The following is a 14057-nucleotide window of genomic DNA, read 5'->3' as shown; positions in this document are numbered from 1 at the left end:
CTGGCTCTCGTCCACCCTTAACATCTGATACAGCGTCCTTGGCTCCCACAGGGGGGGAAAAAATTATTTTGGCTACACATCCCTCTCAATTATCTCTATCTCTCACCTCATGTCCCCACAGCTTCAACATGCCTGGCTATAGCAGCCCCGAAATGGCTTCAGGGCTGACATTGGGGTCATTTTTTATTAGTGTAACAGCCCTCTGTCTAGTGTAGATCAGGCTGCAGTATTCGTGGATCCCAATTCTGCCTTACTGAAAAACAGTATTTTTACTCCTCCTGGAAAAGATCCCGTTGTGGAACCACTCTTTTGTTCTGGATAGGTAATTTTGTTCACTAGACATTGGGGTAATGAAAACCCACAATAAGAAACACACAAATGTCCCTTTCCTGGGAAGAACTCTTGGTCCTCCTTTATACTGCTTCATTTCAGTCAAAAAACCCCCCCAAAACCTGGCACCCAACTTTTTCCAAAGACCCGTTTATTAAAAGCATTTAAAGAAGAACCGATATTTTGAAACAAGAATTATCTTTTTTCACAGGTACGGAATTCATCGATCGCAGCCAAATGTTTGGGGATTGCTGGTTGTTCTAATTAAAATGCATCGAACGCCCCGTTAACAGGACGGGCTTCCCCTTTCCCTCCTGCCATTGTTTCCTAGCCCTTATGACATCCTTCCCAAATTCCTGATGGAGGCAAGCAAAATCCATGTGGGACAATCTTCTTTGTACGACTGGTTTCGGAGGTGGCAGGGGGAGGTCAGTGGCCTTGCACCTTGCTTCTTCCTTAGAGTACTCTTGGCTCTTCAGCCTGTGAAACTGGCTTTTTAACGCGATGACCAACGGTCGGAGGTACTCGAATCCCGCCGTGGTTAGAGCTCGCACCCAGTCTTCCATGGTCCCTTGATCTTCAGCTGCCATCTTATAGGACTGGTCGGGCAGGTCACCAGGGTAGCAGATTTTAAAGGTGTGAGGCTCTGAGCTGGACTCCTGCAACTCCACCGTGCAGCCTTCTAACACAATGAGCTGACTTCGGTCTCCAGGCTGCTCCCCACAGATAAGAAGATTTCCTCGGAGCTCACACCAGCAGCGATGATAGGAAGCGGTGCGGTTATTTTTCTTGAAAAGGAAGCCTTGCCGGTCTGGGGGTTGATCCAGGGTGGGAGAGGTAAGGATGCTGGCAAAGTGGAGTTTGATGGCGGGCTGGCTTTGAAACTGGAGAGAGAATCGTAGAAATGGACGGGGGAACAAATAACAAGGAAGATGAAGGGGCTAAAAGAACTGAGCTGACCATTTTATTTATTTATTGGGTTTGTATGCCGCCCCTCTCTGAGGACTCGGCGCTGCTCGCAACATGTCAAAAGAATAAACAATATACATATCTAAAAATGCAATTAACATAGCTAAAAAACTTTTAAAACTCTAATAACATTTAAAATCATTCATTCCCATTCACACAGCAAGATATACTACACTCATCAGCCAGGGAGCTAGGGTCTAATGCAGTGATGGCGAACCTATGGCACGGAGCCATATCTGGTGGCATGTGAGCTGTTGCCTTAACTCAGCTCCAGTGTGCATGTGTGTGCTGGCCAACTGATTTTTGGTTCGCACAGAGGCTCTGGGAGGGCGTTTTTGGCTTCCAAAGAGCCTCCAAGGGGGTGGGTGAGGGAGTTTTTACCCTCCCCTGGCTCCAGGGAAACCTTTGGAGGCTGAGGAGGGCAAAAAATGAGCCTACTGGGCCCACCAGAAGTTGGGAAACAGTCCGTTTCCGGCCTCCAGAGGGCCTCTGGGGAGCGGGGGAAGCTGTTTGTCCTCCCCAGGCATTGAATTATGGGTGTGGGCACTCAGGCTTGTGCGATAGCACCCACCCACGCTTTTTCGGCACCCAAGAGAAAAAAGGTTCGCCATCACTGGTCTAATGGCCCCAAGCCTGGCGGCACAGATAGGTCTTTAAACTATTATGGAAGGTGAGGAGGGTGGGAGCAGTGCGAATCTCTGGGGAGAGCTGATTCCAGAGGGCCGGGCCCCCCACAGAGAAGGCTCTTCCCCTAGGTCCCGCCAAACGACATTTTTTCCTTAAACTGAGCTTCCACATGTGTGGAATTATATTTTCCCCAGCAACCTGGGCAAGTTATAATTTAATTTAAATTTGATTGACTTCTATGCCGCCCACTTCCAATGGGACTCAGGGCAGCTTACAACGATAAATAGTATCTAAAATATACTATTAAAAATATACTATTAAAAAAACATAATAAATAAAAAAAGACTCCACAATTATAGAGAACAATTCATGCTTATATAGCCATGGCGGCACAGTGGTTAGAATGCAGCATTGCAGGCTCAATCTACCGACTGTCAACAGTTTGATTCTCACTGGCTCAAAGTTGACTCAGCTTTTCACCCTTCCGATAAAATGGGGACCCAGACTGTTGGGGGGCAACATGCTAATTCGAAAAAGTTTATAGAGAGGGCTGTACAGCACTGTGAAGTGGTATATAAGTGCTATTGCTATGCTCCTTTAAGAAATGGTAGGTAGAAAGCCATTCAAAGTTATGGTGGTGTAATAGTTAGAGTTCAGCACTGGAAGTTACTTCAGCTAACTGGTAGCTGTAGCTGAGCAGTTCAAATCTCACCACCGGCTCAGTATTGACTCAGGCTTCCATCCTTCCGAGGTGGGTAAAATCAGGACCCAGATTGTTGGGGGAAATAGGCTGATTCTGTAAACTGCTTAGAGAGGGCTGTAAAAGCATGATGAAGCAGTATAAAAGTCAGGGACCGCCTTCTGCTGCACGAATCCCAGCGACCAGTTAGGTCCCACAGAGTGGGTTTCCTCCGGGTCCTGTCAACTAAACAATGCCGCTTGGCAGGACCCAGGGGAAGAGCTTCTCTGTGGCAGCCCCGGCCCTCTGGAACCAACTCCCCCCAGAGATTAGAATTGCCCTCACCCTCCTTGCCTTTCGTAAGCTACTTAAAACCCACCTCTGCCGCCAGGCATGGGGGAATTGAGATACCCTTTCCCCCTAGGCCTTTACAATTTTATGCATGGTATGTCTGTATGTATGTTTGGTTTTTTATTATAATGGGTTTTAATTGTTTTTAGTATTAGATTATTGTTATACGCTGTCTTATTATTACTGTTAGCTGCCCCAAGTCTCCGGTGAGGGGCGGCATACAAATCCAATAAATAAATAAATAAATAAATAAATAAAATAAATGCTATTGCTATTACTAAAACTGGGCTGGCCTGTCAAACTAGCAGCTCGCGGGCCAGATGTGTCCAGGTGCAGGCCACGCCCACCCCACCTCCACAAAAGCAAAAAATGTCACAATACGTCATGATACGTTATGTGATGCGACCAAGTTTGGCAGCCATGGTATAAGGCAAAGATGGCGAACCTTTTTTTTAGCTTGGTTGCCGAAAGAGTGTGCGTGCACGATAGTGTTGGTTTGTGTGCCCATACCCGTAATGCAATGCCCTTTACCCGTAGATGTGCACAACTTCCACACTGCCCTCCCTACACATGCGCACAGGCTTCACTGAAGCCTCCAGACTTCCAGTAGGCCTATTGGTTTTTCTGAAGCCTGGGGAGAGCAAAAATGGCCAAAAAGAAGGCCATAAATCGGCTGAACAGCAAGAAAATGCATGCTGGAGCTGACATTGGCCAACGCCCTGCGTGCCCTCAAATATGGCTCCGCGTGCCACCTGTGGCACCTGTGCCACAGGTTCGCCATCACTAATATAGGGGTTTTAAGGTACTACAGCAGACCTGGACAAGATGCAGCCTGAGGGCCGGATGCGGCCCACCCCTGTCTATGACTGGCCCACGGAGATCGGTCCAACTTTTCTAGATAAGAATCAGGTGTTCAAGGTATAATATATAATATATATTCAATTCAATTCAATTTATTAGATTTGTATGCTGCCCTTCTCCGAAGACTCGGGGCGGCTCACAACAGTAATAAAAACAGTATAACAATGGAACAAATCTAATAATAAAATATATAAAAACCTCAACAATTAAAAACCATACAGCACATACATATCAAACATGACATATAATAAGCCTGGGGGAGATGTCTTAGTTCCCCCATGCCTGGGTCTTAAGTAACTTGTGAAAGACAAGGAGGGTGGGGGCTGTTCTAGTCTCCGGAGGAAGTTGATTCCAGAGGGCCGGGGCCGCCACAGAGAAGGCTCTTCCCCTGGGACCTGCCAAACAACATTGTTTAGTCGACGGGACCCAGAGAAGGCCAACTCTGTGGGACCTTATTGTCCACTGGGATTCGTGCGGTAGAAGGCTGTTCCAGAGGTATTCTGGTCCAGTGGCATGTAGGGCTTTAAAGGTCATTACCAACACTTTGAATTGTGACCAGAAACTGATCGGCAGCCAGTGCAGGCCACGGAGTGTTGTAGAAACGTGGGCGAAACTAGGAAGCCCCACGATAGCTCTCGCGGCCACATTCTGCACGATCTGAAGTTTCCGAACACTTATAATAATATATAATATAGTTATAATTTATAATTTTATAATATACAGTATTGGGTAGAACTGAGTTAATTATATTAGTCTGGCCCTCTAAAACTCTTCCAATTTCTCATGCGGCCCTATGGCAAAATTAATTGCCCACCCCTGCACTACAGAGAAGTTTCTCTTTGGCCCTATGGTCATCTGCCCCGACCTCCCTCCAAGCTGTTAAAGTTACGAATCCAAAAGTACCACTTAGTGCCTCATGACCCACTACACCCAAGGGGGCAGAAGGATGTAGCAGTGTCCCTCAGCCTCAGCCCCTTTAAGATGCACGGACTTCAGCTCCCAGAATTCCTCGGCTAGCTGGGGAATTCTGGGAGTTGAAATCTACACATCTTAACCTTCTCAAGATTAAGAAACACTAAACGACTAGAGCAGTATGCATTTACACCTTGAGCCTTCTTTGTCAATCACTCCCATCTCAGGGATGTTCATGGGAATATTTCAACCTCCAACACTGAGGTGCCCAACAGCTGACCTAATTTTGACCAGGGGGTAGGGGAGGGGATTACCATTTTTTTCTGTCACTTGATTTAGAAGGAGAAAATGGCAGAATTCTTGTCGATTTCACCTAACAGAGGAAAAAGAAAAAATTGCAAGTCCAGTTTTCAAGACATTTCAACAGTGATGTTTTTTTTTTAAAAATCAAGTATTCTATTTCTTTGGTGAAGTTATTCTTTTTTTAAAAAGGAAAATAGTAACAGGGCAGAGGTAATTCTGGGCCACATGCCTCTCCCCTCCCCTTGTGGGTAGATAGGTTGCAGTGGTATTTGCTTACTTATTTTATTTATTTATTTATTTATTGGATTTGTATGCCGCCCCTCTCCTCAGTCTCCGGGCGGCTAGCAACAGTAATAAAACAGTATATGACAATAATCCAAAACTAAAAACAGTTAAAAACCCATTATATAAAAACCAATCATACATACAGACATACCATGCATAAAATTGTAAAGGCCTAGGGGGAAAGTGTATCTCACTTCCCCCATGCCTTGCGGCAGAGGTGGGCTTTAAGCAGCTTACGAAAGGCAAGGCGGATGGGGGCAATTCTAATCTCTGGGGGGAGTTGGTTCCAGAGGGCCGCGACCGCCACAGAGAAGGCTCTTCCCCTGGGTCCCACCAAGCGACATTGTTTGGTTGACGGGACCCGCAGAAGACCCACTCTGTGCAACCTAACTGGTTGCCGGGATTCGTGCAGCAGAAGGCAGTCCCTGAGATAATCTGGTCCGGTGCCATGAAGGGCTTTATAGGTCATAACCAACACTTTGAATTGTGACCGGAAACTGATCGGCAACCAATGCAGACTGCGGAGTGTTGGTGTAACATGGGCATATTTGGGAAAGCCCATGATTGCTCTCGCAACTGCATTCTGCACGATCTGAAGTTTCTGAACACTTTTCAAAGGTAGCCCCATGTAGAGAGTGTTACAGTAGTCGAGCCTCGAGGTGATGAGGGCATGAGTGACTGTGAGCAGTGACTCCCGGTCCAAATAGGGTCGCAACTGGTGCACCAGGTGAACCTGGGCGAACGCCACCCCCCCCGCCATAGCTGAAAGGTGTTTCTCTAATGTGAGCTGTGGATCGAGGAGGACACCCAAGTTGTGAACCCTCTCTGAGGGGGTCAATGATTCCCCCACCCCCAGGGTAATGGACGGACAGATGGAATTGTCCTTAGGAGGCAGGACCCACAGCCACTCCGTCTTGTCTGGGTTGAGTTTGAGTTTGTTGACACCCATCCAGGCCCCAACAGCCTCCAGGCACCGGCACATCACTTCCATTGCTTCATTGACTGGACCTTGAAAGCAGTAATGGGCAGCAGCCAGTACAACTGGAATCGTCGATTAGTTAGTAAAAATGGCGATGCGTATGCACCTGCCTGCCCTTTGCACCCCCGCATGAGATTTAGCTGCTGCGCATGCGCAGCAAGTGGAATCTTGTGTGAGGACGCTCGCACAGGTGAGATTTTGGCAATTCTCGGACTTTTTTTTTGCTTCTGCACATGCGCGGGAGTAAATAAATAGATGAAAATTGCCAAAATCTCACGCGTGCTTGATCACACAGATTTGGCCTCCTCCGGGTCCCGCCGACTAAGCAATGCAGGTTGGTGGGCCCACGGTGGAGGGCCTTCTCTGTGGCTTCTCTGCCCCTACAGAACTCTTCCTGCCTTCCGTAAACTCCTCAAAACCCACCTTTGCCGTCAGGCATGGGGAAACTAAACATCTCCCCCTGGGCATGTTGAAGTTATATATGGTATGCCTGTATGTGTGTATGTTAGTATAGGGGATTTTCTTAAACTTATAATATTTTAATCAATTGGATTGTATTGGATTGTTTTTCACTTGTTGTGAGCCGCCCCGAGTCTTCGGAGAGGGGCGGCATACAAATCCAAATAATAAATAATAATAAATAAATAAATAAATTGCCCCACGATGTCCATACTATTCCCACCCTACCGGCCTTCCGAAAGGCCGTGAGACCTGGCTCTGCCGATAGGCCTGCAGGCCGTGAACATAACATCTACTCATGGCCAAATTGTGAGTGATTTGGTATGCATGGGAGTTTGATTGGATAGTTGGTTATCGTTTTATAGTGGGGTGCTACTGTTTTATAATGGGGTTTTATTCTTTTTATTAATTAAAAAATTGACTTTTGTAACATTTTGTATCACATTTTTATTGCTGTAAGCGGCCTTGAGCCCCAAGGGATTGGGCGGCATAGAAGTCAAAATAATTAAATTAAATTAAATTATATGCCGCCCAACTCTCAAAGGACTCTGGGCAACTTCCAATGAATAAAAAACAATACATAAAAACAATAAAAGACATTGAAAAACCCCCATCAACATACATGCTCTCAATCATATTCCTAGTAACCTGTATAGGAATTACTGTATAGCAAAGGTAAACTGAATGAGCACTAACTGAATGTACAATAATCTCAGAGAGATTCAGAAGAAGATAAGAAGTAAATTCTCCTAGCTCCTATCATCCTGTATTGGAAAGTTTTGTTTGAAAATAAAGACAGAAGTTCAGATCTAGGGAAAGAGAATGGAAATAAATAGTATTTTACTTTTGATGGAAGTCTGAATCTATTCGGGAAGTATTTATTAAACTTGACATCTTTAAGAGATGTGGATGTCAACTACCAGAATTCTGGGAGTCGAAGTCCACACCTCTTAAAAGTTGTCAAGGTAGAAAACTATTGTACAGGTATTAGCAAATGGGGAAAAAATAAGGGAAGCAAGCAAAAATTTATATTTCATGAATCTGTGTTTCCCGTAAGATTAGTTATACTGTACCACTAGGCAAAACTAACATTTTAAGTTTTATCGTGTTTGAAATGTATTCCTTCTATGCAAGTTCTGTATTTGTATGTATTTACTTTTTTTTTGCAACTTTATAAGCAACTACTTCTACACTGGATCCAGACCAATGGCTCTGCTCAAAGGTTCATATTCTCCTTTATTTCTTCCACAGTTCCTTAGAAAATGAGAAGCTTTATATTTCCCGGTTTTTTTCAATGAATGTTTGGGATTTAAAACTAAAAATTGTCTTTCAAAGTTGCATTTGAATTATCCCTAGAGGGACTGCCTCCAAGGGGGAGAGAAAAGTCATGTACCTCAACACTAAAGGTCCAGAATTTGGGACTCAAAGTTGGCAAGAACTACCAATCCTATTCATCAAGACAGGAGACAGAGGTAATTGCAAAAGTTCATTTAGTGACTGTTCAATGTCATAACAGCACTGAAAAAGTGACTTATGGTCATTTCCCACACTTATGACCACTGCAGCATCCCCTTGGTCGCACAATCAAAATTTGATGCTTGGCAACTGACTCATATTTATGATAGTTGTAGTGTCCCAAAATCATATCTCCTTTTGCGACCTGACAAGCAAAGTCAATGAGAGAGCCAGATTAATTTAACAACCAAGTTACTAATTTAACAACTGTGGCAGGAAAGGTCCATCAAATGGGGGAAAATGCATTTAACAAATGTTTCACTTAGCAACAGAAATTTTAGCCTCAATTGTGGTTGTAACTCAAGGACTACCTGTACAGACTGCGAAAGCTTCTGATTTCAAACTTCAACCTTAAAGGTTCAGTCAGACCATTACATGGAATTTAACGCATACAGTTGGAAAGGATTAAGGACTTTTAAAGAAGAAGTAGGATGTAAAAGTAAATACAAAATTGAAAATTGAGGGCAATGGAATGAAAGGAAAAAAGAGAAATGATTTGAACGAGGAAATACAGGAATAGTTTCACAAAAGAAAGAATTGTGGGAATTCATACAAGGGAATGAAGAGAGTCTTCAGAGAATGGAAGAACAAGGGGACACAATCTGAAGTTAGTTGGGGGAAAGATCAAAAGCAACATGAGGAAATATTATTGTACTGAAAGAGTAGTAGATGCTTGGAACAAACTTCCAGCAGACGTGGTTGGTAAATCCACAGTAACTGAATTTAAACATGCCTGGGATAAACATAGATCCATCCTAAGATAAAATACAGGAAATAGTATAAGGGCAGACTAGATGGACCATGAGGTCTTTTTCTGCCCTCAGTCTTCTATGTTTCTATGGAAAGCCCGATACATAAGAAATTAAAATTGTACTCTGAAGTAGTACAAAAAAGAATGTTATTTTAAAAAAAGTCTTAAGCTTTTGAGCGTGAAAGGAAAGTGGATTGCAAGGAAAGGGAAAGAGACCAGTTTTGTAATCGTATGTCTCCTAGGTCATATTGCTTAATTAAATGACAGGCAGCCTTCAGACATGCCCAAATGGGGACTCGAAACAGTGGTGCAAGATTCTGAGTTTGCAAGATCGAGATAGGGTAATGAGAGAAAAGTATGACATGCAGGCATTTGCATTCAGCCCTTACCTTTGGCTCCAAATTCATCAGTTTTTCCCCCCTTAGGTGTTTCAGTAGGACGGTTTTTCCTTTCCTCTCAATTCAAAAGCAATTATTTCCTAGATGAAGAAGGTGGGGCTAATGCTCACTATGCTCTCCATCCAAGTGACATTAAAAGTCATTTGATCTCTTGGTCCAAAGTGACAGAGATAAGAGCAGGAAATGACTTTGATCATGGTTTCTTGTTTTCTTCATCCACACCTCCCCACAAGTGAGCTTGAAGAACAAATGGCTAGAAAAAAAGGAAGATAACTTGACCACAAGCTAGAGTTCTCACTGGTCCTAAAGAGAACCAGTTTTAGGGGGGAAATAAATTGAATGTAACACAAATTTTGCAAACAGAATAAAACAGCTGAGGTACTCATGCGTTTTTATAGCACTCTGTTTAAATATTTGGATCTCTCAAACTTTGCATGTGTGGACCTTATATTTGTTTCTAATGTTTTTTTCCCTTTAAATAAAACTTTCCATTTTCCTTTTTATTATTCACACTGTAAGTTACCCTGGCATGATGATATAGTGAGGTATAGAATGATTAAAACCCTAAACAGAAAAACAATTCTAGAAATCAACTTTTCTGCTTGCTTCTGGAGGGCAGGCAGCTCAGCTTCAGAGTTACTGAAAGACAGATGGAGTTTAGCTGCTAGGTGTGGTTGTCCTCATTTAGCGACTGCGTCAATGAAGAAAAAGTAACTTTATAAGCAATCCTCGTATTTACAACCTTTGCACGTGTACAAAGCAAAGGAAAACCAAAGTGAAATCGTGAGCATGGCTGCAATTTTACTTAGTGACCAAACAATTTCCTTAACAATCAAGTTGTTGGTTCCAATTATGGCCACTAAACAAGAAATGGGAGTGGGGATGGGGTCGAGGAGGAGAGTGGTGGTTCAGCAGTTAAAGATGTTGAGCTTATCAGCTGAATAGTGTCAGCCCTTTAACTTGGAATCTTCAGGGTTGCCACAGTGGTGGATGGACAAGCTGTGAGAACGGGAGGGAGTGCAGCTGGTGTCTGGCGTATAGCCATAACAACATATTTTCTCTTGGGAGTCAAGGACATTCAGCCTGCACCTGGGGAGGCATGACTGGGAGTCAACTACAGTTGGGGCAGCAACCTGATTAGACCATGTGATGTCCATATGAATGCAGGGGAAGGGACTTTGACTTTATTTTGGGTAGGGAAAACATAGGGCCTTCAGATTCGGGTTTTAGATATGTGACATATCTAATAAAATCAAGCTTTGAGGAAAACACCTGCCTTGGGGTTTTGATTTCATTGGGGGTGTTATTTGAAACCCTGACACCTAGGTTTGAGACCCAAACGTTGCGTGATGAGTGAGCTCCCATTACCTGCTGCAGCTCCTGCCAACCTAGCAATTGGAAACCATGCAAAAGCAAATAAATATATGTACCACTTTGGTGGGAAAGTAAGTATTATGGGCACCTTGGCATACAGTCATGCTGCCCACATGACCACAAAAGCATCTTTGGACAATACTGGTTAAGAAACAGAGATGAGCACCACCTCATTGATTGGACAGGCGAAACCTTTACCTTCTAAACAAGAAATAGAAAATATATCCGACAAATTTTCAATAGTTTCATTTGCATATGTTTTGGTAGATTTCCTTAACCGTGTCCTGATACATTTGATGTACATTCTAAAACCTTTGGCTAGCTATGTTGGCTGAGAATTCATATGCTATATATGCATGACATCATGAACCAAATAGGTGAAATTAATCTATATAATAAAGTTATGTGAAAACTGGACTAAGTAAACCATGTATAAATTAGCCATCGGTATTGTTTATCTGTGTATAAACAGATCTTGGCAAAAACTATTATACGACAGAATTCAATTCAATTCAATTTATTAGATTTGTATGCCATCCCTCTCCAAAGACTCGGGGCGGCTCACAACAATAATAAAAACAATATTCCAGCGAAAAAAATCTAATATTAAAAAGCACATAAAACCCTATCATATTTAAAAAAGCAGACAACATATATATACCCAAACATAAATATAAAAAAGCCTGGGGGAAAGGTGTCTCAACTCCCCCATGCCTGGCAGTATAGATGGGTCTTGAGTAATTTACGGAAGACAAGGTGTGTGGGGGCAGTTCTAATTTCCAGGGGGAGTTGATTCCAGAGGGCCGGGGCTGCCACAGAGAAGGCTCTTCCCCTGGGGCCCACCAAACGACATTGTTTGGTCAACGGGACCCGGAGAAGGCCAACTTTGTGGGACCTTATCGGTCACTGGGATTTGTACGGTAGCAGGCGGTTCCGGAGGTACTCTGGTCCAATACCATGCAGAATGTGTTTCTGTATATCATATGTGTTTCTGGATACAATATGTACTCATTCATCTGTGGGGTACCAAATTTCAGTAATCTGCATTAGTGGAACATTTGGAGAATCCTGGTCTTCGTCTCATTTTCAAAGGGTCAGCATCAAGTATAGAGGAAAGGCAATTACCACATATCTCACTCTAAGGAAGAATAATGAAACCTGTGACTTGTAAGATGATATAGTATTGGATTTAATGCCCATCAATCCATCAGCCAAGTAATAGCCACAATCATGTAAAACAATGTTTTTCAAATTCGGCAACTTTTAAGATGTGGGAACTTCAATTCCCAGAACTCCACATATTTAAAAAATTGCCAAGTTTGAAAAACAGATATAGACCCACAGGTTCAGCTCGGAACTAAAATAAGGAAGGGAAGCAATTCTTGACAGAGGAAAGCAAATGCATTATATTTCTGCAGAAGAACATAGGTTGAGTTCTACCTCAATAAGATCTTTTGAATACCTCCAGCAAATTGTTCTTTTTGATACAAACTAGACTCTAGGGCTGAATAAATGGTGCGGTTGCTACCGGTACACCCTGGAGTTCTGGTCTGGTAGCGACCGCCAGATTGGGCAATTTCCATTCCAGTCCAGCAGGCAGTGCCATATCTTTTGGGGATTTTGGGGACTTTTTTGCTTCCTGCGCATGTGCAGAAGCAAAATCTCACGACCACCCGAATGAGGATGCGCACGCAGTGCACTGGTATGCAGGTAAGTGGAACCTGCCGCTGGACTGAATATCTTTTGTTTCATGGCACCCAGATTACAGAGGAAAAAGAGCTGAACAACAATCTAAAAGTGAGTCTAAACTTTGCTTAAAACACAGCAACTGGTTTAATAGAATGGTTGTAGTGCCCAAAGCCTTTTGTGCACCCCCATTGTTGTATAAGGATCTCTGCATGCTGGCGGAATTGGTGGAATACTCAAGGATTAACTACCTTGGCTGATCTCAAAAACCTAAATATGAACAGAAACAATTAATATTTATTTGGAACCAATCAGGAAACTTGAAAGCAATAGATATATTGGAAAGGCAAAAAAACACAGGGGGGATTAGCAAATCATTTCCTTATTATTAATACACAAAAAACTTATTAAATTGCCAGGAACCAAGGTTGACTCAAGGAAGTTTCCATAAGGAAATTAAAAGATTTTATGAAGACCTATGATGTTTCATTTAATTCCCGATTTTGTGTACAGGATTTTTGTTTACAAAGAGGCATTCAGTAACTTAGAAACAAGGTAAATTAATGTAGGCTATTCTTGTCCTTTGGCTGTCCTGAAGGTGCTTTTTCAAAAGGCAACTAGACTTGTTTTTCCTTGAAAACATTTCACTTCTCATCCAAGAGTATTCGTAAGTTCTATCTTCAGGCTATTCTTCCTTTTTTTTTTAGTAGAAAAAGTTTTATTGAAAATGTATACATTAAAAAAGACAGTACATTATCTTTAGCATCTGTTTCCTATTTATTTAATCTTGTATTGTACAATGTCTTAAGATGGACAATTTACAGATGACAGAAACAGGACAGGTAAGAAAAAAGAAACATAGGAACATGTAACAGCTCGCCCCCTCCCCCCTTTTGTGAAAGCTACCGTACTTCTTTCTCTCTTATGTTATTCTACGGCGTTTGAGAACAACAGTTTTCTTTTGGCTTTATGTAGAACCTTTTTGCTTTGTATATACAGGGGTGGACAAAAAAATGGAAACACTTGACTTTTTGGCATGTTTGAACATGTTCAAATCAATTAAAACTTGACATATTTTAATGTTTTTTAAAATTGTGTTATTTGATATGTTTTTTAAAACTACATTTTTTTAATAGAAATTTAAGGAAATTGGTTATAACCATCTAGAAATGGCAGACCTCTCAGACTTTCAAAGAGGCCAAATTGTTGGTGCTCGAAAGGCAGGCGCTAGTGTAACAGAAAGTGCCCAAATGTTTGGCGTTTCAAGAGGTAATGTCTCAAAAGTAATGACTGCTTTTGAAAGAGAAGAGAAAACGTCTTCAGCCAAGCACATGTCTGGTTGAAAGTCAAAGTTGTCTGAGAGAGACCGTCGGACCCTAAAGTGAATTGTTAGAGCAGATCGCAAGACCACAGCTCCTAAAACCATTACAGAGCTCAATAGACACGTACAGAATTCAGTTTCCAAAAAAACTGTTTGAAGAGAGTTTCACAAATCTGAATTCCACAGAAGAGCTGCAATTAGAAAACCTCTGCTCTCAAAGACAAATGTTTCAAAGCATTTTGAGTGGTGTAGAAACC

At 42.5% G+C, this 14057-nt stretch overlaps 1 protein-coding gene across 2 annotated transcripts; it reads right to left on the bottom strand.

Annotated features, from left to right (window-relative positions):
* Positions 1-464: 464 nt before the first annotated feature.
* LOC139153158 (sesquipedalian-1-like) lies at positions 465-9513 on the bottom strand. Of its 2 annotated transcripts, XM_070726779.1 has the most exons (3): positions 9411-9500; positions 5044-5102; positions 465-1214 (listed from the first exon to the last, which is right to left on the bottom strand). In XM_070726779.1, the coding sequence occupies exons 2-3, from the start codon at positions 5044-5046 to the stop codon at positions 591-593; spliced, it is 627 nt and encodes a 208-aa protein (XP_070582880.1). In that variant the 5' UTR covers positions 5047-5102; positions 9411-9500; the 3' UTR covers positions 465-590. The 2 variants fall into 2 exon arrangements, with proteins under 2 accessions (XP_070582880.1, XP_070582879.1); XM_070726778.1 differs by lacking the exon at positions 5044-5102 and having other exon boundaries at positions 9411-9513.
* Positions 9514-14057: the final 4544 nt, after the last annotated feature.

This window comes from Erythrolamprus reginae, chromosome Z, assembly GCF_031021105.1.
Source record: "Erythrolamprus reginae isolate rEryReg1 chromosome Z, rEryReg1.hap1, whole genome shotgun sequence".
NCBI classification, from domain to species: domain Eukaryota; kingdom Metazoa; phylum Chordata; class Lepidosauria; order Squamata; family Dipsadidae; genus Erythrolamprus; species Erythrolamprus reginae.
Note: the sequence above shows the minus strand (reverse complement) of the source record. Positions and strands in the feature narration are given on the sequence as shown.